This window comes from Felis catus, chromosome D1, assembly GCF_018350175.1.
Source record: "Felis catus isolate Fca126 chromosome D1, F.catus_Fca126_mat1.0, whole genome shotgun sequence".
In the NCBI taxonomy this organism is placed as follows: Eukaryota; Metazoa; Chordata; class Mammalia; order Carnivora; family Felidae; genus Felis; species Felis catus.
The window spans coordinates 110,541,997-110,567,764 of record NC_058377.1 but is presented as its reverse complement, the minus strand read 5'-3'; the positions used below and the strand labels follow the sequence as shown (position 1 = coordinate 110,567,764).

At 57.9% G+C, this 25,768-nt stretch overlaps 1 protein-coding gene across 1 annotated transcript in view; it reads right to left on the bottom strand.

Annotated features, from left to right (window-relative positions):
* The window catches only part of LRP5 (LDL receptor related protein 5), a 105,563-nt gene extending 79,827 nt beyond the window's left edge, over positions 1–25,736 (bottom strand). Inside the window, exon 1 of the mRNA XM_023240160.2 lies at positions 25,459–25,736. Coding sequence (XP_023095928.1) covers positions 25,459–25,522 — 64 coding nt within the window. The 5' untranslated portion in view covers positions 25,523–25,736. The remainder of the gene's footprint in view (positions 1–25,458) is intronic.
* Positions 25,737–25,768: the final 32 nt, after the last annotated feature.

The following is a 25,768-nucleotide window of genomic DNA, read 5'->3' as shown; positions in this document are numbered from 1 at the left end:
GGGGGGGGGGGGGGGGGGGCCTGGCCTGTCGCCGGGAGATTTGGGGCAAAACTTTAGAGGCAGGAAATGGGATCTGCTCTTCATTAAAAGGTACTACAGCGCCCCAAGCAGACTGAATCCCCCATGACTTTCTTCCTTGGTCGTGGTTTCCCAGTCGGCTTAACCGGGCACAGAGTACCCTTTCCGTGACCCTGGGTTTCCACGGCCCCTTCTTGGCATGACCCTGAGGACCCCTCACAGAGTCCTGCGTTCTCTCCACACCTCTGTGGTGCCAGGGGCCTGGAAGCAGGTGGTCTGATGTTCCCGGCAGGCTCGGCCGGTGTGGGACGAAGGCCGGCTCCTTCCCCCTCCGGCCTCGGGTGCCAGGGCCCGTGATCAATTTCCAGTCCCCACCGCAGCAGGAGCCTGAAACCCCAGCACCAACCATCCCCCCGCTACCCCGTGTAAGCACATCCACTATTTACACACAGAATTCATAGCAGATGTCCGGGCTTCCGTGGCAACACCCTGTATTTTATGCTGTTCACATGGTGACGCGAAACACAAGCAACTCAAGGTAACCCAACCCGCCGCTCGTCCACCGAACGAGCAACGCTTTCAGCACACGCCCTATTGATGCTCACCAAGCGTTACACTGCTCATCGCCGAGCAGACAAGGCCTGGACACAAAGCTGTGGATCCGTCAGCCGGGAGCGACCCTTTGTCCCACGCCAGCCCCACGGGGAAGGAAGACTACGCGGGCCCGCATTCGAGGAGCCCAGAAACCGACGGGGCAGGACACACGCTGCGCACGCACAGTTAACCTACGCGGGAAGAAACGGCAGGTGAGGGCCACGGTCAGGGGGTGCCTGGAGCCTGGAGGAGACCGAGCCATCGGCTGGACCTGGCAGGCTTCCTGGAGGAAGGGAGACCGGAGCCTTGAAGGATGATTAGGGAATGCTGAGCACGTCTAGGCTCGACACCGAGATGCCTCTGTGACTAAGTTCATTTTACTCGCGACGGCTTACAAGCCACTTACCCAACACCTAATGGCCCCGGGTGCCTGCTGGCAGTTCGTCCAAAAGGGTTTCGATGCTACCCTCTCGCACACCCGTCCCCAGGGGCAGGCGCGCCACCACGTCTCCCACCTGTGCCACTCGTCCGGTGCCCCCGGGTCCACCTCCACCTTCCCTCTGCTGGTCTCCTGTCCGCCTGTCCAGCCCTGCAGCAGCACCGAGCAGACCCCTCCTGACTCTCCCCTCCCCACCCCCTCACACATTTTACAACCGGCTTCCCAAGTTCCGCGGTCTCTGCGGGGACCTTTTTATGGAAGCTTCAGGTCTTCACAGCACGAGAAAGCAAAACCGTCACGGCTTGGCTGGCGGCACAGAGAGATGCAAGCGACGCTTCTCGCGCTACGGCTTGTGGCGGCGGAAGCCCGGCTTCGGGAGCGCGGGAAATGACAGCGGGCGGTGGGTGGAGGCGACGGCCACACGACAGCACGAATGCGCTTCACGCCGCTGGACTGGACGCCGTGTGATGGTTACGATGCTCAACTTTACGTGATGTGCATTTTAACACTGCTATTTACAATAGTAAAAATGAAACCGGGTGGTGGGGCGGCATAGAATATTATAAGCTACTGCAAAGAATGACTTAGAACTACAATTACAGCCTTCGTTCAGGGTTTTGTTTTTAAATTTGTTAACGTTTATTTGTTTTTGAGCGAGAGCGAGTGAGTAGGGGAGGGGCAGAGAGAGAGAGAGAATGAGCAGGGGAGGGGCAGAGAGAGAGGGAGACACAGAATCCAAAGCAGGCTCCAGGCTCTGAGCTGTCAGCACAGAGCCCGACACGGAACTCGAACTCATGAACCGTGAGATCATGACCTGAGCTGAAGTCAGATACTTGACCGACTGAGCCACCCGGGCGCCCCCAGGATTTTGTTTTAAAAAAAATTTTTTTTTTCAACCTTTATTTATTTTTGGGACAGAGAGAGACAGAGCATGAACGGGGGAGGGGCAGAGAGAGAGGGAGACACAGAATCGGAAACAGGCTCCAGGCTCCGAGCCATCAGCCCAGAGCCTGACGCGGGGCTCGAACTCACGGACCGCGAGATCCTGACCTGGCCGAAGTCGGACGCCCAACCGACTGCGCCACCCAGGCGCCCCATGGGATTTTGTTTTTTTTCAGATGTTGGGCAGTCATCAGAGCATGTCCACAATATGCTATTCATTTATTTCATCCAGTGTAGACTCATTTATTCCTATCCCATTAAATGGGTTAAGATCCAGTATTCCCATTTACTCTGATGTCCATACCTCCCTGGACTGGGATAGTGAGAGTCCCTTCACACTGGCTCTTGCATCCTCTTGGTACGTCCCCATTACCCGCTGAGGATTTCTTTACCTTCTGGCCCAATGACACGCTCCGGGCATAGGTGCCCTTTCCCCTGCCCCAGCCCTGGAGCTGGCATCTCCTCTGAGGAGCCCTGGTTCCTCTCTGGGGACAGTGGGACAGAAGCCCAGACCCAGGGGCTCCTGGGGGGCTCAGTCGGTTGAGCGTCCGATTTCGGCACAGGTCATGATCTCACGGTTTGCGGGTTCGGGCCCCACGTGGGGCTCACTGCGTCAGCACAGAGCCCGCTTCAGATCCTCTGACTCTTCCTCTCTCTGCCCCTCCCCTGCTCATGCTCTCTTACTCTCTCTCCCTCTCTCGAATATAAACATTAAAAAAAATTTTTTGGGGGTGCCTGGGTGGCTCAGTCGGTTAAGCATCCGACTTCAGCTCAGGTCACGATCTCGCGGTCCGTGAGTTCCAGCCCCGCGTCGGGCTCTGGGCTGATGGCTCAGAGCCTGGAGCCTGCTTCCGATTCTGTGTCTCCCTCTCTCTCTGCCCCTCCCCCGTTCATGCTCTGTCTCTCTCTGTCCCAAAAATAAATAAACGTTAAAAATAAATAAATAAATAAATAAATAAATAAATAAATAAATAAATTTTTTTTTTAGAAGCCCAGACCTGGGCATTGGGTGTGCTCACCGCCACCTGGAAGTCACCGCCTCCGGGGCGAGACAGAGACAGAGGTAGAAAAACATGGTGGGGGGGGGCACCCTTTTTACCCACACATCCCATCTCTGAGCTTGCCCACTGGCTAAGTTGTACTCACAACCGCCAGGTCACCGGGGGAGCCTCTGGGATCGCCCGCAGACACACACGCACGTGCACAGGCTCAAGCACCCGCCCTGCCCTCTTGTTTCCGCTCCCACATTGCACACAAGCGCCCTTTTCATGATCTACTACTTAGTGCCACGCTGTTCACGTTTCTGCGCATTTTGTCGGGGGACGTCGCCGTTAAAAACGGCCCCCAGGCCTAGCGCTCGAGTGCCGTCTAGCGCACCTCCGTGCAAGAAGGCCGCGGCGTGCCTGGGAGACAAAACACGCGTTCGACGGGCTTCCTCCAGGCACGACTCACCCGCTGCTGGCCGCGCGTTCAGCACTAACGCACCAGCCGCATATACTAAATAAGGTGTCTTTAAACAAAAGCACATGGGAAACATCACGTGCTCATCGGCAGAGGAAGATGTTGGGTTCACGGGAACCCAACCCTGCGCCCCAGGAACGACGGTTCCGTATTCGCGAACCCAGCGTGCGCGGGGACCCTGCAGACCACGACTGCCGCCAACACGGAGAATCGTCCGCACGAACACACATACGCATTCATACACACGTGCGCGCAAAGCCATTTCTGAATCTCCTTCCGCGTGTCCGACACGCGGTACCAATCCGTGGGTGTGCGGGTGCCCCCTGCAATGTCACCCAATGCCCTGGGGCTGTTTCTGATCTTTCCCCCCTTTCTGGGTGTGTCAGTATCTTCTCCAAAGTGGAAACCTGGCGTTGGTGACTGGCAACCTATTTGGTCATTCGCTCAACGTAACCGACTTCCCAACTGCCCCCAGTCTCTGCCGCCCGCCACCGCTCGCCGCACCCCGCCTCGCCTCTCGGACGCCAGGAGCCCCAGGCCCTGCTACCACCGGCACCCGCGTGCCGCACCCGTCACTACCCCTCTTCCTCGCGCGCCAGGAGCCTACACGTGTGCACGGGGACAGGAAAGGAAGAACGGAGCCCTGTGTAATCGTGCTGAGTCCACAGATCGACGCGGTGGGAAGTGACATCTCCCGGATATGGTCTTCCTACCCCTACGCCTCCTTTAGTGTCCTTCTAACAAACCGTATCACTTTTCCATACAGTCTCGCACGTTATTACTTAGACATAATCCTAGCTACTTAACTTCAAACCATCATTTAGGGCGCCTGCGTGGTTCAGTCCATTGAGCATCCGACGTCGGCTCAAGCCATGATCATAGAAGTTCAAGCCCCGCGTGGGGCTCTGTGCTGACAGCCAGGAGCCTGAAGTCTGCTTCGGATTCTGTGTCTCCCTCTCTCTCTGCCCCTCCCCCGCTCACACCGTCTCTCTCAAAAATAAACATTAAAAATTTTTTTCTTAATTAAAAAAAAAAATAACGCTAACAGAGGAACTACAGAATTCCCTTGAATGTTATGATAAAGCATGAAACTTCAAAGGCACTGAGGCTGGGTGTGGGGGGAGGAGTGTTCAGGGCAATGTGTAAGCCTCTCCCCACCCACCCCACCCCCCCCCAGGCAGGAAAGTTCTATTTCCCCTGTAAGAGGAAATGCACGAAAAAGCGCAGATCTGGCTAAAATGACAGGGATCGAGGAGAAATCTGTGCAGCCGCCAAAACTGTAAGTGAGCTCGGCTCCCCAGCTCTGCGCTCAGAGACGCTCAGTCCCTCACCTCCAAGTGCAAGAATCACACACCTGACGGCCAAGCCCAGAAGGCAGGGATGTGAAAATGGCTGTGGCTCTACCAAGAGCACCGACCTCAGCAAAATCCGACCGCTGGTTTCTCATGGCGACTTCTCGATTGACTCCCTTTAACGCGGGCAGCCCCTCGAAGCCGGGGACCTCCCCACCCGGCGCCTCCGGCCCCCCGGGCACCAGGGACGCACCCTCCCGCCCTTCGTGGCTCAGCGACCATGATCCCAGCCACAGTCTTACCTTCCGTCTCCAGCCTCTACCCAGTGACGACGGGCTCCGCTCTGCGACACATTCCGCAGCGGCCTCAACGTTCTCCAGGGGAGTCTTGACATTTACAGCAATAATAAAATGTTGGGTTTCCTTTAGCTGAACAGATGTTCTGCCTTTTATGGAAAAGTTCTGCAAACTCAAACTTGCCGGCCTGAATGCGCTGAGCCGGGGTGGAACCCTCTGTGACATCTCCGGGCGCTCCGGGACGGCTCTGCTCCCCAGGCTCCCTCCTCACCTGACCTGTCACGGCCCCCCCCCCCGCCCAGGCTCCCCTCCATGCCCCCACTCCCACCAGAGGAGACGAGGAGAGCCCACCCTCTCCACCACCGTGCCTGCAGCCGCTCCTACCCGCAAGCCCCTCCGGGTCCCTCACCGAGCCCGGGTGAAAGCCGGGTCCTCTGCGACACTGCCCAGCTGGGGGCAGGGATGGGCCAGCTGCCCAAGGGGACGTGAGCCTTCGAGGCTGCCCCTGGCAGGCAGGGCTTCTGGCCGAGGGCCCTCCTTCCACCCTCCCATTCCAGTGCTATCCAGCTAATGACCCATCCATCGATGGGGTGTGTTGACATGTGCACAAAAATAATGAATAAACATGACAGTTCGCTTCAAATCCAGAGCAGATACAGCCAAGGTTCGCATAAGACTATACATAACCCATTAAAAGGCCTGTTTATCTATCCCCAAACCAAGGCTGCTCGGGCTATAAAGAAAGAGCTTTTATTACAACCACAAGGGTGGGGAATTCAGAACCGACAAAACTTGAGTGGTGCCTCCTGGGGCAGGGCAGGCGGGGGAAGGCTAGAAAGCAGCTCCAGGAATCTTCCGGAACAGTGGAACACCTACTCTCGACCTGGGCTAAGGCGGTGAGCTGCGGACATTCCCCAAGCTGCTCTCCCAAGGTCTACGCACATCACGGGCCGCAGAACCAAGGCCACGGCCTCTCACCCCGCCTTCCCTGTCCCAGCCCAGCCACGTGGGTCAGTGCCCTGCCCTCCAGGCTTGCCTCTCACTCCTGGCGTCTCCCACCTGCTCCCGCATCCACAGGCTGTGCCAGCCTGGGCTCCCTGCACAGCTCACAGCCCTTTCTCCAGCTCGATCGCCCCATTTCTGCCGTCCCCGAGCTGTCATACTGATCTCCCTAACACACACACACACACACACACACACACACACACACACACACACAGTAATTAACCCTGAGGTCCAGGCAAGTTTCCCGAGCAGGGACCACATTTCAAAGGTCAGGGAAGCAGATGAACAGGAAACTACAGGGGCAGGTTCGGGGGGCGGAGCAGGAAAGAAGAAATCAGCTGCGAGAGATACAAAGAAACTGAAGTTTCAGACACTTCAGGGCGAACGAAGCCTCGAGGACACAGGCTCATTAAAGGGTTTCCATTAAACAGGGAGATGGGCTGGGGGTCCCCACTATCCCCTGCACGAGGGGGGCCGTGCCCGGGGGCAGGCAGGCGGATGCTCCAGCCAGAGCGGAGGACCAGCCTGGGCTCAGCCCCTCGGGAAAGTCCAGGGGCACAAGCAAAGGCCCAGGACCTGGCACAGACCCACCGAGTGCCTGCCACAGGGACCCCTGAGTCTCAGCTGGGGTAGCCCACCGCCCCCAAGGGCCTGAGGGTCCCAACCCTGGCCCGTGTGACACGGAACCCTTCCAGGGGTGACTGTGCGGCCCTAAGTCCCACCCCGCAGGGGGTCACCCCAGCCCAGGACATCTCCAGGGATGACTGTCGGAGGGTCATCAAGCCTCCCACCTCGCAAGCCCTGGAAACCCCTTCTCGACTGAAGCCGGCTCCCCGGAGCCCGGCCCCCAGCCCAACTCCCACACGGGACAGCAGACCCCAGAGGGATGGGCAGAGAAGGAACTGGCATCTGCTGTGGGCCTACTCAGCCTCTACCTTAACCCAGTTCAATCTCATAACACCCCCTGCCCCCCACCCCTGGCCCTGATGGAGGAGCAAGCTTTATTTGGGGGGGGGGTTATCCTCCCAGCAGCTGAAGCCCACACAGCAATGGGCAGAGCCAAGAGGTAGAACCCCAACCCTAAGCTGGCTTCTGCCTCCACCCCCTGCCACCATGCCACATGTCACCCAGATCTATCTCGGGGGATAAACCCCAAAAGCAACCAACAAGCAGCCTCACAGAACATAAAGGTGGACACCCCAAGTCTCTTGACATGAGTGGCTGAGAGCTTACTTTGACCTTGGATTCAGGCACAAAGCTGGGCCACTCCACACAGCCAGTAAACAGGGAGGATGCCCAGAGGGGACAACTGTGAAGAAGTCACCCCAAAGCAGGGGTGACAGGGAAGAAGAGTGCTGGTGATGTCCCGTGTCCCTTTGGGCACAGCCCAGCTCACACACCAGTAGCCGACCTTTTTTCCCCCCAACCTGTAAAGCCAGCCTAGGGAGAAGGGGACACAGTCTAGCATGGAATTGCCATTTTAAAGGCTCTGAGAAGTCCCGCAGTGAAGAAACCTACGTCATGCTCTATACCCAGGATTTCCCAAGTGTATCTGATAAAAAGAGCATCTTTTAGTTTTGGCCCAGGGGACACATTTTGAAAAAATACCGGCCTGAAGGTGAAGCGAAACAGAAAACACAAAGGTAAAACTGAACAAGACACATCCTCGGAGAATGGGCAGACACCACAGGTCCCCAAGTGCTGGCCATCTCCAGCTCGGCACACTCACTTGCCACCCCCAGCCACCTCCTCCCCCTTTCGTGGACAAGAAGCCTGATGTCCACCAAGGCTGGGGGCTCTGTGGGGCCACGTGGTCTTCTGGCCAGAGAGGACATCTGTCCTGACAAAGAGGCTTTCTCCACCTGGTTACTGGGAAATCGTCTGCGACAAACCACCCCACGTACAAATGACCCAAGAAGCTCCAGGACATTGGTCCACACGGGCAACAGAGCATCCGAGCCCTGCCAACACCGCCCAGAACCACAAATGACCCACCTGACCCGAGGCCACGTCCTTGACCCTGGCCCCAGAAGTACACCGAAACCCCAGAGCTGGTTCCAAGGCCAGGGAGGGGAGGACCCAGCCCACACCAGGGCCAGTCACCTGAGACAAATCGCCTTTTCCAAAACTGAGTCCACAAATGGAGCCCAGCAGTGGTGGAGGTCAGGGTGTGGCTATGAGCCCCGCAGAGATTTCCCTGTGAGGGAAACGAAGCCATTTCCTCTACCAACTATGCTTTAATTGGGCAAATATATAGATTTCCCTGCAGTGACCGTGCAGGTGCTGACAGGTGAGGGGGCCGGAAGGAAGCGGGCGGTCAGGGCTCACCACCTCAGTCTCCCCCTCCAGCTCTCTCGTGCGCTCGCTCACACGCGTGTGCACGGGCTCACACGCACACACACACTCACTCTGCACGCCTGAATTTAGCCACCGCGGAATGCTACCAACTCACTGATACCTAGGACAAGTTTGTAGGAAATATGACATTTGATTTATGTCTGCCAATGTGCGTTTGCACTAATTAGAAGGTTTGGGGCAGAGCAGGGGAAAATATGTATTTCAAAGTCCCAGTTTGACTTGCCAGAAACCAGCCCGTTACTAACATTCTTATTTTCGACAAAATATAGCATTCTGATTACATAGCATTTCGGTTCAACAGCTCCCCGCTCCCGGAAGTGGCCCAAGGCCATGGCAGAGACTGACTCGGGGGCCCATTCCAGCGGATGGGGAGGCAGTGGCTTCCATCCAAAGCCCTGAGGCCCCATGGAAACAGGCACCAGGTGGCCACTCAGAAGGTGAGGCCACCCAGGAGAGCCTCTGGCCTCAGTGTCCTCCCCACACGCCCTTACAATGAAGTCACCTATTTAAATGCACCGGGGGCTCTGCAGGCTTTCTCCTTGACAGATGAAAGAAAACAGTTTTATAATTCAAATGGCAATTAAGGGGGCGCCTGGGTGGCTTGTCGGTTAAGCGTCCGACTTCGGCTCAGGTCATGATCTCACAGCCCGTGGTTTCGAGCCCCGCGTCGGGCTCTGTGCTGACAGCTCAGAGCCTGGAGCCTGCTTCCGATTCTGTGTCTCCCTCTCTCTCTGGCCCTCCCCTGCCCATGTTCTGTCTCTCTCTGTTGCAAAAATAAATAAAAACATTTAAAAAAAATTAAAAAAAAAAAAAAGAAAGCAGTCCAGTTTTGGTGAAGAGACTGTCTTTAAAAAAAAAAAAAAAGGCAATTAAGGGGTAGGCAGTGGGGCCCGGGGCCGCCAATTTTAGTCCCCGCATGACCCCAAGCAAGTTTTGCAGGCTCTCCTAGCCTTAGTTTCCTCATCTACATAGTGGGCACCCAGTCCCCAGAGCGGCTGCAAGGATTAAATGAGTCAATCGAACAGCCCTTAGACCCCGCCTACTACACCATGAATGGGTAGTAACTATGAGCTATTTTTACTTATCAAGTCTAGGTATTTGTACCATGGGTGCTCTGAGGCAGGATGCATTAACCAAAAACTAAAGGTTGCGTTAAATGCATACCCCAGAGAAAAATGCACACCCCAGGGGCGCCTGGGTGGCTCAGTCAGTTGAGCGTCCGACTTTGGCTCAGGTCATGATCTCGCAATTTGTGAGGTCAAGCCCTGCGTCGGGCTCTCTGTTGACAGCTCGGAGCCTGGAACCTGCTTCGGATTCTGTGTCTCCTTCTCTCTCTGCTTCCCCACCCCCCCACCACCCGACCAACTTGTGCTCTGTCTCTATCAAAAATGAGTAAAATATAAAAATAAAAAAAAAAGGAAAAAAATGCACACCCCATAGAAACATGTTAATTTTTAATGTTTATTTTTTGAGAGAGAGAGAGAGAGAGAGAGAGAGAGAGAGAGAGAGGGGCAGAGAGAGAGAGGGAGACAACAGAATCCGAAACAGGCTCCAGGCTCGGAGCTGTCAGCACAGAGCCCAATGTGGGGCTCGAACTCACGAACGGTGAGATCATGACCTAAGCCAAAGTCAGACGCTTAACTGACGGAGCCCCCCAGGAGCCCCCCACAGTAAATTCTTTTTTTTTTTTAATTATTTCTGTTATTCTTTTTTTTTCTTAACATTTATTTATTTTTGAGACAGAGAGAGACAGAGCATGAACGGGGGAGGGTCAGAGAGAGAGGGAGACACAGAATTCGAAGCAGGTTCCAGGCTCCGAGCCATCAGCCCAGAGCCCGACGTGGGGCTCGAACTCACGGACCGCGAGATCGTGACCTGAGCCGAAGTCGGACGCTTAACTGACTGAGCCCCCCAGGAGCCCCCCACGGTAAACATTCTTAATGGAGACCATTTTCTAAACTGTCCTAATTGCGAGCTTTTACAGGTTTCTTGACAGCCCTCAGAAATCAACCCAAGTACCGCATGTGCCTGTGTGTGTGTGTGTGTGTGTGTGTGTGTGTGTGTGTGCGGTTCACACGCACACGTATCACCCGTCTCAAGTCAGAGGAACAGGCCAATCAGTTGAGGAAGTCCTGAGGCCCTGCCGGAGTCTGGGGACGCCCACCCGCTTCCACCCGGCTCTCCAGCCCGCCCTGCATCGGCACCGTGTCCCTGACACCTGTCCTTTGGGCAGGGACCGGTACTTGATGCAAGAAAGAAAGAAGGGGCCGGGTCGGCCCCAAGTCACATAGACAATACCACGTCCCGCGCGCGCGACGAGGCCACGCAGACACAAGAGTTCCACGCGCGGTGACACGGCAAACTCGGGACTCAGGAACACAGGTGCACACCGGGGCACCGCTAAGCCCCCAGCCTGCCAGTTGCCACCCGGGACAAGCAAGACCGCCGAAACCCGCAACCGTCAGCGGGGTCTCTCACCGGGTTGGCACGGACTGGTCGTTTCCGCTGAGGGGGGAGAGGGCGGGACCGTCGCAGCCCTCCCCCCCACGCCCACCGGCGGCGAGGAAGCCGGCGTCTTCCCCATGTGGTCACAGAGATCGAATTGTTGTGCGCCGCAGAGAGGAAACGCGAACTGAGCTCAGGATGCATTTTGGAACTGGCAGAAAAGAACATCTGGGAAAGGAAACGCACTTCAGAGACAAACATACCTTTGTGCCGGCTTTTATTTTCTTTACGTGTTGCAAAAAATGCTAATAACAAAGGCGTGCCAAAATCTACCATCACGCTACAAAATCTCCTTTTTATGGGGCAAAACCGGGAGGCTCCGCTTTCAAGTGACCTACTGTTCCTGCAACAAAAGCAGCCCGCTGGGTGCCGAGGCCTCGAGGCGGCTGCCGCCGGGAGCCAGCCCAAAGACCTGAGGCTCCCCACACCTCTGTTCCAGGCAGAGCGGAGTGGACAAGAACCATCCTCCACGTGGTTTAGCCTCTGGCCTCCTGGTCCCTGCCGAAGCCTCCCGGAAGCCTCCCCGGGCACGGACGTGCCTTGAAGAGCCAGGACCTCTCCGTCTTGAATACTTGATGCGGGTTTGGGGGCTCCCTGTGAAGTTCGGCACCGGAGACCAGCTCTGATCATCCTGGGAACCAGCTATGCGTTGGGTCTAGAGGATCATAACAATGTGGAGAAGCCCAAAATTAGGGTTCGGAGGGGCCCTAGGTAAGCGGACGAGGGGACAGAGGCACAGGGGGACTGGGTAACCTGCCCGAGGTCACCCTCCACTAATCAGCGACAAGTACTTGAAATTCATTCATTCTGCGTAATGGGGCCACTGAATGACCCCCAGGTCTCCCCACAGAAGGGTCAGACGAGCTCCCGAGGCCCTGCGGTGACCCTACCATGCGCCAACGAGGAAGCCCAGCCCCTCAGCCTCTGCCCCTCGGGACTGTGGCCTCCCACCACCTGACCACACATCCGGGTTGTCTGTTCCAGGACAACCCCTCTGTCCTCAGGGAGGAGAAGGAACGGAACAGAGAGGTGCACCAGCAGCCTGGGGCTTCGCACAGCGAGAGCCAGTAGGTCGCAGAGGAGTGCGGCTTTGGGTGGGGGGCAGGTCAGGCTGGTGGGTCAGCAGCCCCTCCTGCTCACCCCTGGGGCTCCCACCCCAGGCCCCCACCGGTCATCCCGGGGCAACCCCACACAGGGTTCCGATTCTCCTCAGACTCAACGCTCCCATCTGTAGGAAGGGGGTGTGGGCGCACCAAGTATTAAAACCACACAGCAGAGGCAGCTGGGTGGCTTAGTCTGTTGAGCGTTGGATTCTTGATCTCAGCTCAGGTCTTGATCTCAGGGTTGTGAGCTCAAGCCCGATGCTGGGCTCCACGCTGGACGTGAAGCCTACTTTTAAAACACACACACACACACACACACACACACACACACAGCCCACACAGCAACCCAAGAATGCAAATCCACACTCAAATCCCTCATAGGGACCACCCGGTGCCTTCATGGGTGCCTCAGGGACTCTACGCGTGGAGCTAAATGTCTCCCTCACAACGGGGCCTAACGTCCCTGTCACTCATTGAGCAGTGAGCACTGGGGTGGAGGGAGGGGTGCCTGCCCCTCACCGGCTCTCCCCACACCTAGGTCAATGCTCTGAGCCTCTCTGGTGACCAGGGCGGCTAGCCTCCCTGCCTCCAGGGCTGGGGTGAAGGCCAAAGTAGTAGGAGAAGGACCCGCCAGACAGAAGGCGGCAAAGGCTGCAGGGAGAGAGGCCACCGTGCTGGACGGAGAGGGAGTGACCAATACCGAGGAAGCCAGAGTCCGTATAGCACAGGAGCCAGGCCCGGGTAACAGGCACGGGGTGGAGAGGGGCCCCCCTGCACACCTCACCTCCAGCACAGTCACTACTGACTGAGGGGCAGTTCTAACCCCGCCCCGGGTCTGGCCTGGGCCAGCCGCGAGGACAGAGCCGCTGCCTGCCTGCGTTCATCCTGTTCCAGGGGCCTAGTTCTGGGCCAGGCACACAGAAGCACCTGCTAAAGGCTTAAATTACTCTCGGGCTAGAGGCAACAGGAAGTCAGGAAAGCCGGCTCAGGCCCAGGAAGGGATGGGCAGGTCCCACCTCGGCTCTTGGCCAGAGGGCAGGTGCGGAGGGAGGGCCAGAAGCTCAGGGCTGCGGGGTCTGCTCCCCTCTGCCAGAGAGGAAGGTGGCAGTGAGAGACCCGGCCTGACACACGGGCTGGAGGGCAGCCTCTCTTCACCAATCACAGAGCGCCTACTGGGCACAGGGCCCCGTCAGCAGGCCAGGACAAAGGCACTGACCATCCGCAGCCCAGGGCGGGGAAGGCAGAGGGAACAGGCACCTCACCTGAGGGGGAAGGCTCGGTGCCCGGGCTCCCTCCTCTGCCTTCGGCGAGAAGCTGATGGGGTGGGAAGACCGACAGATACAGAGGACCGGAGATGAGTACTGGCTGGCCAGGTGCCCACCGCACTGGAGAGGTCGCCCCAGCCCCGGTCCTCAGAGCCTGCCAGTGAGCAGGCTATCGGAAGACAGGCACAGGGAGAGAAGAAATAGGGTCCTTAATAACTTCCTCTGGGGAGGGAGAGGCAGGGGGTGTGCTGGCCACACGTAGAAATCAATGTGGGGGGGGGGCGCTCCAGATGAAGGAACAGAGCAAAAATGCCCCCTGGCCACACCTCTGACAGAGCAAAGGTCCAGAAGCATCCCGCCCCACACAGCCCTGTGCACCTGTTCCCCAGCCCCACGGCTTCCGGAGCGCAGGCCTGCCAGGCTTTACCTAGGCGACGCGGCAAATTCAGAGTGATCGGGCTCAATATGGCCATTATTCCAAAACAGTTTCCACGTTCTAATGAGTCTGAGCTAAGATGGTTTCAGCCAAGCCACCGCTTAGCTGGAATTGAACCTGACTCCAGAATCCCCTGAGGGCCCTCTCCCCGGAGAATAACAATTATGATTGTAATGACAGCCCTAATAGATAATAATTATTGAGCACTCACCAGGAGCCAGCCCCTTGCTAAGCACTTTGCAGCCACGTTACGTCCTCAGGCGACGATTACCCCGACAGGTGAGGAAACTGAGGCCCAGAGGAGTTAACTCACTTGCCCAAGGCCGCAGAGCTGAGAGCTGAGCCAGGAATGTGGGCGGGGCTAGAACAGGTGGAGGCGGCCTCGGCTGCTGGGGGGGGGGGGGGCTTCCGGGCCCCCAGGGCCCTGGGGGGGCTCCCTGCTGGGATTCCTCTGGTAACCCCCTCAGCTGTTCACAGCGAACCTGGGGGATCAGCAGGGAAGGAGGCTGGGTGCAGCAGGCCCTCAGCCCGGGGAGGGGGACCCAAGACAGACTCTGCTGGGAGCCTGGGGGGGGGGGGTGAGGTGCTGGATGGAAACACACAAACACACACACCATGCCACAAGTGCGACAGTGGGGTGACCTGCCCCGGTACTCGCCGGTGACCCAGCTGGCCTTTGGTACTAGATAGAGGCGGACAAGAAGAAACGAGGCCCAGCTGTCTTCCCCACACCCAGAGAGAGAGGAAGGGGGACAATTAAGCAAATGTGTCCCCTGACACTTCTGACAGGGAGGATCTCTCTGAACACGGATCCGAACGCGTTCCTAAACTCTGCATTCCCGCCTGCCTCTTCGTCCTGTTCGGCTGACACAAGCTAGTGAGGCTCAGGAAAACCCTGAACTTCTCCAGTTCCCAGGCGCCAGCCATCCCTCTCTCACCAGTCCCCGGCCAGGCAGTACCCTAACAGGATGGCTCAGCTCAGCCTGCGTGGTGGGGTTCCCACCTCTGGCCACATTCCATTCCGGCGGGTGGGGCCCCAGGCAGGCCTTGCTGTGCAGAGAGGTCTCAAGAACCGGGCCACACGGGGATGCGGGAGCCCGGCTGGAGACCTGTTCTGAGCAGGTCTTTCTGAGAGGTGCTCTCGGTGCAGAAAAGCTGAGTGAAGACGTCCCTGGGAGGGGCAGAGGGAACCCCGAGCCTCTGCCTCTGGCGGACTTTGCAGGGCTCCAGCCAGCCGTGCCGGGCCACCTGCGTGGCCGCACTCAGTTAAGCAGAAAAGGTTATTATTCCACAAAGGTGCTCTCCTCAAAGGACACAATCTTTCCAAAAAAAGCGAAAATGGTTTAAAAACTAGAAATGGAAGCCAAATGGATGAAATTTGCTCTGTTCTGTTCTTTGGTCTTGGGCCTTCCTGCCCGCGCGCTCCAGGGCTGGCGGCACAGAAGCCCCCAGAAAGAAGGTAGGGATTAAATGAGAACGAGTAGAGCCTCAGTGGGGGCCACATGGGCAGAGACCTCCCTAGGGACACGGCGCTCTGTACCCAGCCCGGCAGGTCGGGGGGTGGGGGGCCGGGGAAAGGGAGACATGCTTTGGGGCTGCTCTGTTCACAGACACACGCCAGGTGGCCACCTGCTCTGCAGGGACAGGCAGTGCTGCGGACACAGCTGACCGGCCCCGCACACCTCTTGGGCCAGGAGGGCACATTTAAGTCCCCTGGGCTGGGCCTGCTCCCTGGCAGGCCTAGGGATCCAGCATCTCAGCTCTTGTGAGCCGATCCTGCTTTGGCCTCGGGAAAGAACGCTGAGCAAACACAGGTGAGACCGCGAGAGCCCGCACAAACCGCCCCTGGGGAGGGTAGGTATTTCATGGACACAGGACTCTACGGTTAAGTATGTTCAGGAAGCACTGGCCTTCGCAGAGTACGTACCTCAGGAATACGGGTTTCTATTGGGGGAGTGGGTCCCACGCTTGGCCTCAGAAGCCTTCTGTTGTGGAGGACAGGTGTTCTATACCCTAGGAAACACAGCAGCGCTGGATACCGCGATGCGGTGGGAGCCTACCATGTTGCAGATCTGGGGCCAGAGGAAGTAAGGACGGGTAAGATTTGCTCCCTGGACAGACGAGGCCTTGGGGACCCCGAGACAGCTCCTGAGCATGTAAGCATCCACTCCACACCAGACAGCAGGTGGAGGGACAAACGTGAAGACAGCCTGTGTCCCCAAGCCCCCTCGGGCTGGCTGGCCACGGAAGGTTCCGGACTCCGAGGAGACAGATCTGTCTGGAGAAGCACTCAACTCCCCCGGGGGAGCACAGGAGGGGGCTAAAGCCAGCCTGGGGGCAGCATGGAATAGCAGGCCAGAAAGTTCCAACTTCAGATGTTGGGAAACTGGTGGTGTTTTCGTGGAAGACGTCATCTGGCCGGAGTGAACGGTAAACGGGCAGGGGGAGGCTCCCGGACACCCGTTAGAAGCTGGTGTAGTCTCCCGCCCCTGTGGGGGGCCTGCAGGTGAGGCCGGGGAGGGGCGGGTGGAGAGGAAAGGAGCACCCAGAGACCGGGGCCTGCATCGCAGAGGAAGAAGGGGCATCAGAGGGAGCCGCACGCTCCAGCCTCGGCGAGGAGGACTCCTGGGGGTCCGAGACAGCGCCCGCTCCAGTCCCCTTTCCGCACAGAGTCTGCTCGGGGGGAAAGTCCAGAGAAACGGCCTGCCCCCGCAACAGCAACTCGAGAGCACATCTTGCTGGAAGCCACTTTGCGGTGGGACGTCGCTCGGGTCACGGAGGAGGCCTGCACCTCGCAGGGCAGACTCCAAGGTGGCACCCGGCTGCCCGTGGACAGTCTGGAAGGCACCCAGGCACCGGCTGACATGTTCCGGCCGGGGCCACGCGCTCGGGCGGCTTTTAATACCCTATTGAGCAATTTCCTAAGAGTTTGGCTAGGCAGGTACCGCCTCCCCATCTGGGCTAATAAAGGGGTGCAGCCCAGGTAAGAAATTAAAGTTACTCACATTTTGTTCTGGAGGGAACCAGGGGAGGGGAGCAGTAATTTACGCGGTAATTAGATTCGCCTCCGGGCTAACACTGGAATTAGTTGCATTAGAGCTTGTCTCCCGAGCAGGCTGCTGGCGCGAGGGAGCCCAGAAGCAGGAGCGTTGCAGGCCGTCCAGCACAAACGTCACCTCGGAAGCACCCCACGTGCAAACAGGAAGCAAAAACCTGAAGGCTGGCTCCTTGTGAATTTACTTCCACAGCCAAGGACCAGCTTGCTTGTCGAAGACCACTGCTCGAGCCCAGCCCTGGGACACCCGTCCGACGTCACCGTTTACCGTCGCCGGATCAAGGGCTCAAAGGATGGAACCTGATAGGCTGACTCTGAAGCGTATCACAAAAGAGTAAATGTACAGGAACAGTCAACACAATTTTCCGAAGACAACGATGAAGGGGGGGATTGCATCATCAGTCCTGAAATACACTACGATGCTACGTACAGAGGTTAAAACAGCACCCCGGAGGGGCGCCTGGGTGGCTCAGTCGGTTAAACGGCCGACTTTGGTTCAGGTGGTGATCTCACAGTTCATGGGTTCGAGCCCCGTGTCGAGACCCATGTCGGGCTCCGTGCTGACGGTGTGGAGCCTGCTTGGGATTCTTTCTCTCTCTTGCTTTCTCTCTCTCTCTGCCCCTCCCCCCCCCAAAGTAAATAAATAAACTTAATTAAAAAAAAAAAAGAACACACTGGCACAGAAAGACACCAACGGGTCAACGGAGCAGGACACAAGGTACCAGAATCAGGAGCCATGCCATCCGTGGACACTGCACATGAAAGTGTGAGTGGTATTTTACATGAATGAGAATATGATGGGCCTTTCTGTCAAGGTGTTGGGACAACTCCCTATCCATTTATAGGGGTGTAGGGGCACACCAGGGACCGTCTAGATCCCTACCTCACACGTTATACCTCCCCAAAATTGGATAAACCAATGTCTGAATACCAAACATAACACCAAACAATAACACCAAAACACCAAACAATAACAGCCCTGGAAAAAAATCAAGGAAGAGGTGTTTATAATCTGGGGGTAGAGAAACAAAGCACAAAACCCAGAAAGCTTAAGGGAATAGACCCAGAGTTTTGATTACGTGAAACTTTTGAATGCCTTTACAATAACAAACCACCAGAAATATGGGTGAAAGGCTACAGATCAGAAGAAGACTCTGGAACAAATATAACACAGAGTTACTCTCCATGCCAAATACATAGCTCTTGCAAATCAGTGAGAAAGATGAACAACTCAACAGAGAAATTTTATTAAGTTTATTTATTTACTTTATATCCACACTATGAAATACTACGTAGCTTTTAAAAAGATCTGAAAGTAAATGGGGCTCAGTCAGTTAAGGGTCCAACTTCGGCTCAGGTCACGATCTCACGGTTCGCGACTTCAAGCCCCGCATCAGGCTCTGTGCTGACGGCTCGGAGCCCGGAGCCTGCTTCGAATTCTGTGTCTCCCTCTCTCTCTCTGCTCCTCCCCCACTCGTGCTCTGTCTGTCTCTCAAAAATAAATAAATGTTAAAAAAAATTTTTTTTAAAAATCTGAAAGTAAAGATACAGGAAATGCTGAAGACATGTTAGCAAGTAAAAAAGGCTACAGCCACAGGCAGACGGTGATTGGGCTTACGTGTCAAATAGGAGTCTGTGTTCAAAATAACATAATCCACTTGCTACAACACGTGTTAAAGGTCTGGTCATAGGCAGTAAACAAGCAACAGGAACCGCGGTACATAGTTCAGCCGTTCCTACGTATTCGTGTGTGTCTCGCATTTAAATATCCGTAGACATCGGCAGCTCTCCCTGTCCATGGGTCCTATCCCCTTGCTTTAATAACATCATCTTGTTTGCACCAATAAAAAATAAGCAAATACTGGGGGCGCCTGGGTGGCGCAGTCGGTTAAGCGTCCGACTTCAGCCAGGTCACGATCTCGCGGTCCGTGAGTTCGAGCCCCGCGTCGGCTCTGGGCTGATGGCTCGGAGCCTGGAACCTGTTTCCGATTCTGTGTCTCCCTCTCTCTCGGCCCCTCCCCCGTTCATGCTCTGTCTCTCTCTGTCCCAAAAATAAATAAACGTTGAAAAAAAAATTTAAAACTTTAAAAATAAGCAAATACTTGTACGTATTCGTGAAAGAAAACGGGTAACAAATACGTATGGAGATGCTCGATCGGCCATCGGGAAGACGCAAATCAAAACCACAACGCGGGACCGGGATGACCGGAAGCAAAACTGAAAACAAAACCAAACAAGAGGTGACGGGGATGCGGAGAAATCGCCCGCTGCTAGGCTTGTAAAAGGCGGCACGCTGAAGGAGACAGTTCGATGGAGCCTCAAAAAAACTCAAACCTGGACTGACACGTGGTCCAGCAACCCCACGTCCGGCCGTTCGCCCCAAAGTGGAGGCAGGGACCCAGACGGAGGCGTGCACAGCCGCGTCCTCAGCAGCATCGTTCACAAGAGAGGCGTCGACAGCCCGGTGTCCCCAGCCAGCAGGGGAACAGACGAGCAAAGCCGACGTGCCCTCTCCGAACAGGGAAACATTCCTCAGCCATACAGGGGAACGGCGTTCTGTCACCCGCTGCAACTTGGATGAGCCCGAAAACACCACACTGAGTGAAATAAGCCAGACGCAAAAGGACAACCATGGGATGATTCCACAAAGACGAGGTAGGGACCACGGGCCGGCCCACAGCCACGGGAAAGCGGAAGAGAGGCTACCAGGGGCCGTAGACAGCAGACGACGGGGTGTGACCCCCTTCACGGGCACGGTTTCTGTTTCAGGTAACAGAAAATTCTGGAAATAGTGGTGATGGTTGCACACCCTTGTGAATGCAATTAATGTCACTGAATCATACATTTAATGTTTGTGTTTTTTTGAGAGAGAGAGAGAGAGAGAGAGAGAGAGAGAGAGCAAGGGAGGGGCAGAGAGAGAGGGAGACGCAGAATCCCAAGCAGGCTCCAGGCTCCGAGCTGTCAGCACAGAGCCCGACGCGGGGCTCGAACTCACGAACAGTGAGATCATGACCTGAGCCGAAGTCGGAAGCTCAACCGACCGAGCCACCCAGGCGCCCCAGAATCATACATTTAAAAGTGGGGAGGGGCGCCTGGGTGGCTCAGTCGGTTAAGCGGCCAACTTCGGCTCAGGTCACGATCTCACAGTTTGTGGGTTCGAGCCCCCATCGGGCTCTGTGCTGACAGCTTGCTCAGAGCCTGGAGCCTGCTTCAGATTCTGTGTTTCCTCCTCTCTCTCTGCCCCTCCCCTGCTCATGCTCCGTCTCTCTCTGTCTCTCAAAAGTAAATAAATGTTAAAAATTAAAAATTAAAAATAAATAAAAATAAAAGTGGGGGAAAAACAGGCCAGGAGGGCAGAGCTGGGGAGACCATACTCTAGACCTGACAGTGCAGGATCCCAGGAGGGGGAGGGGGACCCCTGAGGACCCTCAGGGAAGCCACACAGCCCAGTGGAACAGGAGCAGGGAGCAGCAGGCCCAGAGAGTGTGGCACACAAGGCCCTCCCTGCAGGAGACCACCCCGCTCCCCAAAGACCCCCGAAGGGAGAAAACTGGAAAACTTCATGCGGGAAAATGCCTCCAGAGTTTAGGGCCAGCTGGTTTCTTTTTACAAAAAAAGGAAACTGAGGTTCATGGAACGGAAGTGTACCCAGGGCCCCACAGGGAAGGGCCCAGTGTGTGTGTGCCATTCTCACAGGCTCCCGCCAGGGAGAGGAGCCTTAACCAGGCGCCCCTGAGACCCCCAAGAGGCTGAAAACCACTCTCCCCCCTGAGCGAACCTTTGCTTCCCCTTAAACACTAGAAAATGACATCAAGGCAAACTGAAAGCGCTCAAGAAACGTACACTAAATACCAACCAAGAAGCGGGTAAGAAAATACCCAGAAGGTACAGTATCCCCCCACCCCTGCACAAGGGCTCAGACGTGACCTCACCATGAAAACCTCCCAGAGGAAGCGAGACCTCGAGCAAGAAGGACACAGGACAGTGGACATGTGACTCTGGGCACGGACTCCATCCGGACCTGAGGTTCCAGGGCCACACGGCTGCCGCCACCCCAAGAGTGTGAGGTGAGCGCTCCCCTGGCCGGCGGGCGGCAGGGCGGGGAGGGGGGTCGTGGAGGGTTAACCGTCCCCAGTTAACAGATGACGGGGCTGCTCAGGGATGAGCAGGACATATATGCACAAGGGCCCCGCATGGCTCGGGGGAGCGCGACACCCTTACTTGCCAGGGAAGGGTCAGCAGCCAGCTTCGGGGCGACCAGGCACCCCTCGGGGACAAGCCCGTGCCACACCCAGACCCCCAACAGGTCTCACCACTCCTGGCCGCCCTCCCAACCCTCCCTCCCCCCACAAGGCGGTCTCACCTTGACTCTGACCATGCCCTCCAGCACTTTGAAAGGAAACCTGGGAACCTAGGGCGGGACTTTATGTCCTTCCCAGTGAGGCCTGTCTTGGGAGAAGAGCCTCCTGGCTGCTCCCCATGGACACTGGCTCACTGAACCCCACAAGCCAGACGCCACAGCTCACCTTTGCGGGTGAGGAAACGGAGGCCAAGGCCAAGAGCTAGCCAACCACTCCCACAGCTGAAGAGAAAGCAGAGACCAGCCTGGCCCAGTAGCAGGAGGGACCCCGACGCTGTCTCAACAGGTCACACTGGGACCCACGCTGTCCCCGGGACAGCCCCCAGGGCGCCTGTCTCACACCACTGCTTTCTAAGCAAATGTGCCAGCAGGTCCCCGATGTGGCCCCTCACCGCCACCAGAGCCTCCGCGATCCGAGAGTGTGTCAAGTGACTGTCCGAGAAGCCGCACAGGCCACAAATGTCCAGCGTCTCTCAGGGCTTTGGCAATATTGAACACAGCGCTAAGCCCACCTGTCGGCATCGCCCCTCCCGGAGGCCGCCGCCGGCCCTTGGCTTGGCCCGGGCCTCGGCCACCAGCTCTGACGTCTCTGAACCGAGCTGTACGGGTGAGCGGATGAGCACGATGCGATCTACACGGTGACCGCTGCTCCCCCACCCGCCCCCCCCGCTGAAAAGCAACGAAATGCTGACACAGGCTACCGCACGGAAGCACCCAGAAAACGTGACACGCGGTCACAGAAGCAGCCAGACGCAAGAGGCCTCCGTGTCGTATGACACGATGTATATGAAACATTCAGAACACGCAACTCCATTGGGACAGACAGCAGGCTGGGGGCAGGTGGGGGATGGGAACTTACCGTTTAACGGGTGTGGGGTTTTATTTTGGGGAGGTGGACACGTTTGTAACCAGACTGCCGCGGTGGTTGCCCAGGGTAGTCGTGTACTTACGGGCAGTGGACTGTATGCTTTAAAAAGGTTAATTTGACATTACAGGATTTTCACCTCAATTAAAAAAAAAAAAAATCAATTCGTCACCTTTCACCTAGGACAGATCTGGCTCCAGCCCGCATTTCCTATCCCCCGGACTAAATTCTTCCAGAAGCTCCCACTGCCTTCTGGATCACGTCCAATCTCTGCGTCGTGATCTGGCCTCTTTCGGGGGAGGACACCACCTGGACTCAGGGACAGCGAGGAAGAGCCCCCCTGGGCCCCCCTCTCCCATAGCTGCACAACCAGCTTCTGGGTGCCTGTCTGCCCCCGTAGGCAGAACATTCTGACGGCAAAGGCACGCTCATCTGCCATTCCAGCCCCGCGCTTTACTCGGCACCAGGGGCCAAAGAGTCCTAAGAGCTGACCAGGTGCCAGGCGGGTGTTAACTCACTGAATTAGCGGTCAGAAGTATTATTATCCCATTTTACAGGAGAGAACACTGAGGGACACGAAGGTGGGCTCAGCGGCGCAAGTTCCCCCACATGGCAACCACCACGGCTGACGACAGACCCTGAGTACTCAGGCTCCGTCCACACGGTCAATCACCTCAAGAGACCATAAGTGAGCGCTGCGGCAATAAACGAGTCAGGACAGCGGACTAGATACCCAAGGTCGCTTGCAGGAGAAAAACCCAGACCGTGGAAATACGGCTTTTGGACGTCCCGGCCAGAAAGATCAAGGACTCTATCACACAAGAGGCAATGCAGTTCAGCTGCCACCGGTCTCACACCGAGGCCGGGGAGGCTGGGGACGGTCCCAACCGCCTGGGGTGGGGGGTGGGGAGAACCAGACAAAGACCCTGGACGCAGAGAAGCCAAGGAAGTCGTCCAAAGCCAAACAGCTCCCGAGCACGTAAACGCAGGCTGGTCTGACCCCAAAGCCCCCACGCTTCGCTTCGGGGCAGGAGGCCTTGCTGAGTCCTCACCTGACTGCACCCCCACCCCCAGCAGCGTGCAAATTCTGCTAAATGCCTGAGCGGTGAAACAGCGCAGCTGAAATTAAATGGGTTCCAAATGCGACAGGATCTCCACAGCAAATGTGGGATCATACCGGTGGACTGGGTAAATTCTTGGGTTTGAAGGGGAGAGTGAAAAGCACGTGGGCCCTGCTTTTGAAGAGCAGCGGCAGTGGGGGAGGGCGGGGGCTCCTCTCTCGGGAGGCCCCGGCCTCCGCCCAGCATTTCGTTAACTCAGCACCCACCTGCTGGGCCCTTCCAGTGGGCCGGGCAGTAGGCATCTGCAGGAACCACCCACAGGCGGTTGGGCGGTGGGGGGAGGTGGAGAGGGGGTCCTGGACAGGTGGTCCTACAGCAAGTGCTGTGGGGCCAGAGGGGAGCGGTCTGGGCCTGTGGAGCTGAGCCGGGGAAAGCCATTCCCAGCACCGGGGCCACTGAAACAAAGGCATTTCCGTGGGCTCACAGCTTCAAATTGCAACAGGAAGCAATCAGGAAAAATAATTAGGTGCCAGCTTACTGGCTCCACTCCGGACCAACGCAGAAACCTAACGCAGAAATCGGGGACAGTCAAGACAGTGGTGCAGAAAGGGTGCTTCCTCCTCCTTCCATTTTAGGATCGGATTGCCACATTAGCCGGGGATCTAAAACCCTCACGCTGACATGCCTCCTGATGTTAAAATGATCCACTCTACCTTTGCCTCCTACGCGACTGAACTCCACAGACGTGATTCCTTCCCCTTGGGGGCTTGAACCACAAAACGGCAGGCATCCGACTCCAGCAACGTCACCCCAAAAGGGACAGGAAATCCCAAACTGCACCGAAGTGAAAAGCACTATGGCTGGCTGAGAAACCCCACCTTTAAAACAAACATCTCCCCCCCCCCCACCAAAAAAAAAAAAAAACAAAACCTTTTGCCTCCGTGATCCAGGCATTTCCGGAAAGAAAAACAGCGTCGGTCTGAGCTGCCCAGATACTGTCTGTCATTGCTCTGTCGTCACCTTGTTTTGCTAGTATCAGACATGGCTGAGAAATGTAAACCCGCTCCGGAGGGAGATACATTTGGGGTGAAACCGCCGACATTCTCTAGGCTTCGGCTGGGAGGCAAACGGACGGGAGGAAACTGTCCCCCCTACGCCCCCCCCCCCCAAACCTCACGGAAGGGGCTGCAGCCCTGGGAAATGTGACCACAGAGCCTGGCCGGGACACCTCCCTGCAATGTCCACACTGGAAATATTCAGGGAGACAGCTGTTTGCCTTAAAGAGGCCCAGACAAAGGGACCTGAGCCACCCGCTCCCACCCCACCCCCCAAAAAACTGCTACCGGCAGCAACACAGCAGCCCGGGGAGCCCAGGAGTCCGTGGCCCCGTCCAAGGCGGCCAGCCACACTCCAGAAAAACAAAACACTCACGTCCGAAGAGAACGATTTAGGTAGCGAGAGATTTGCTCCAAAACCACATGGCAATCTCCAAATTAAAAGAACATGTGTAGCGTTTCACAACGCTTAAGTTTCCTGAGCCCTCCTGACCTCAACTCCACCCCGCGGGACACACCGAAAGTTGCAGAGAAAGGTCCCCGGGCCCTCGATCTGCCCCCCAGGGTGTGCACAAGCGAGGCACCCGCGCGCTTCCCGACCGCGCCGCGCTCCGCGACCACGTCACCCCGCGCGGCGGCCCCACGAGGCCACCCCCCGGTGTGGACACCGGCCGGGTGCCACCGCGGGGAGGAGGGAGGGGGGCGGGCAACGGCCCCACGGGTCCGCCGGGCACCCGGCAGGTGTCGGTCCGCTCGGACACCGACAGCCTCGCCGACGAAACGGGGCGGCGCGACAGGCCAGGCCGCCCGGCGCCGGGTCTGAGAACTTTCTGTGCAACTTCGATCAGTTCTCGGGGCCGGCGGGCCAGCCGCGCGGCCATCGGAAACGGGCTCGCCGAGGAGTCCGCGACGCAGGGCGGCGAGGCCTGCCTCCCGGCCGACAGTCCCCGCCGTGCGCCGGCCCCGCGGCCCGGGGTCCGCACGGTCCCAGGGCGGCCTCGCCCGGGCCGGCTACACGCGGCCGCACCGCCGAGCGCGCCCCGGGGCCGCGGGCAGGTGAGGACCCGCCCGCGCCGCACCTGGCGGGGTCGGCGCCGCCCGCGCGCCCCGCTCGCCGGCCCCGGGGTGGGGGTGGGGGGGGCGGGGATCGCCCCGGCGGGACGGGGCCCGGCCTTCCCGGGAGGGGCCCGGGCGGGCGAGACAAAGGGCCCGCGCGCGGCTCCCCCCCACCCCCGGGCGGCGGGCACCCGCGGCGCGCGCCCCAACTCGCCCCCAACTTGCAAAGTCGCCTCGGCGCGCCGCGCACTTGGCCGCCGGGCCATTGTCCCCGCGGCCCGCGCCCACCTACCCGCGGCGGGGGCCAGGCTGCAGCAGAGCGCGAGCAGCAGCAGCCGCGGCGGCGCCGCCTCCATGTTGTCCGGGGCCGGGCGGGCCCGCGCGCGCTCACTCGGGCTCCATGGCGCGGCGGCGGCGGCGGCGGCGGCTCCTCGCGCGGCTCCCGGCGCCTGCCGCCTCCCCCCCTCGGGCGCCGCGGACCAGGACGGCGGGGGAGGAGGGAGGAGGCGCGGGAGCGGAAGCCGCGCCGCGTCTCCGCCCCCCGCGCCGCCGCGCCCTCCCGCGGGCGCCCCCCGGAGCCGGCCCGCGGCCCTCCCCGCGCC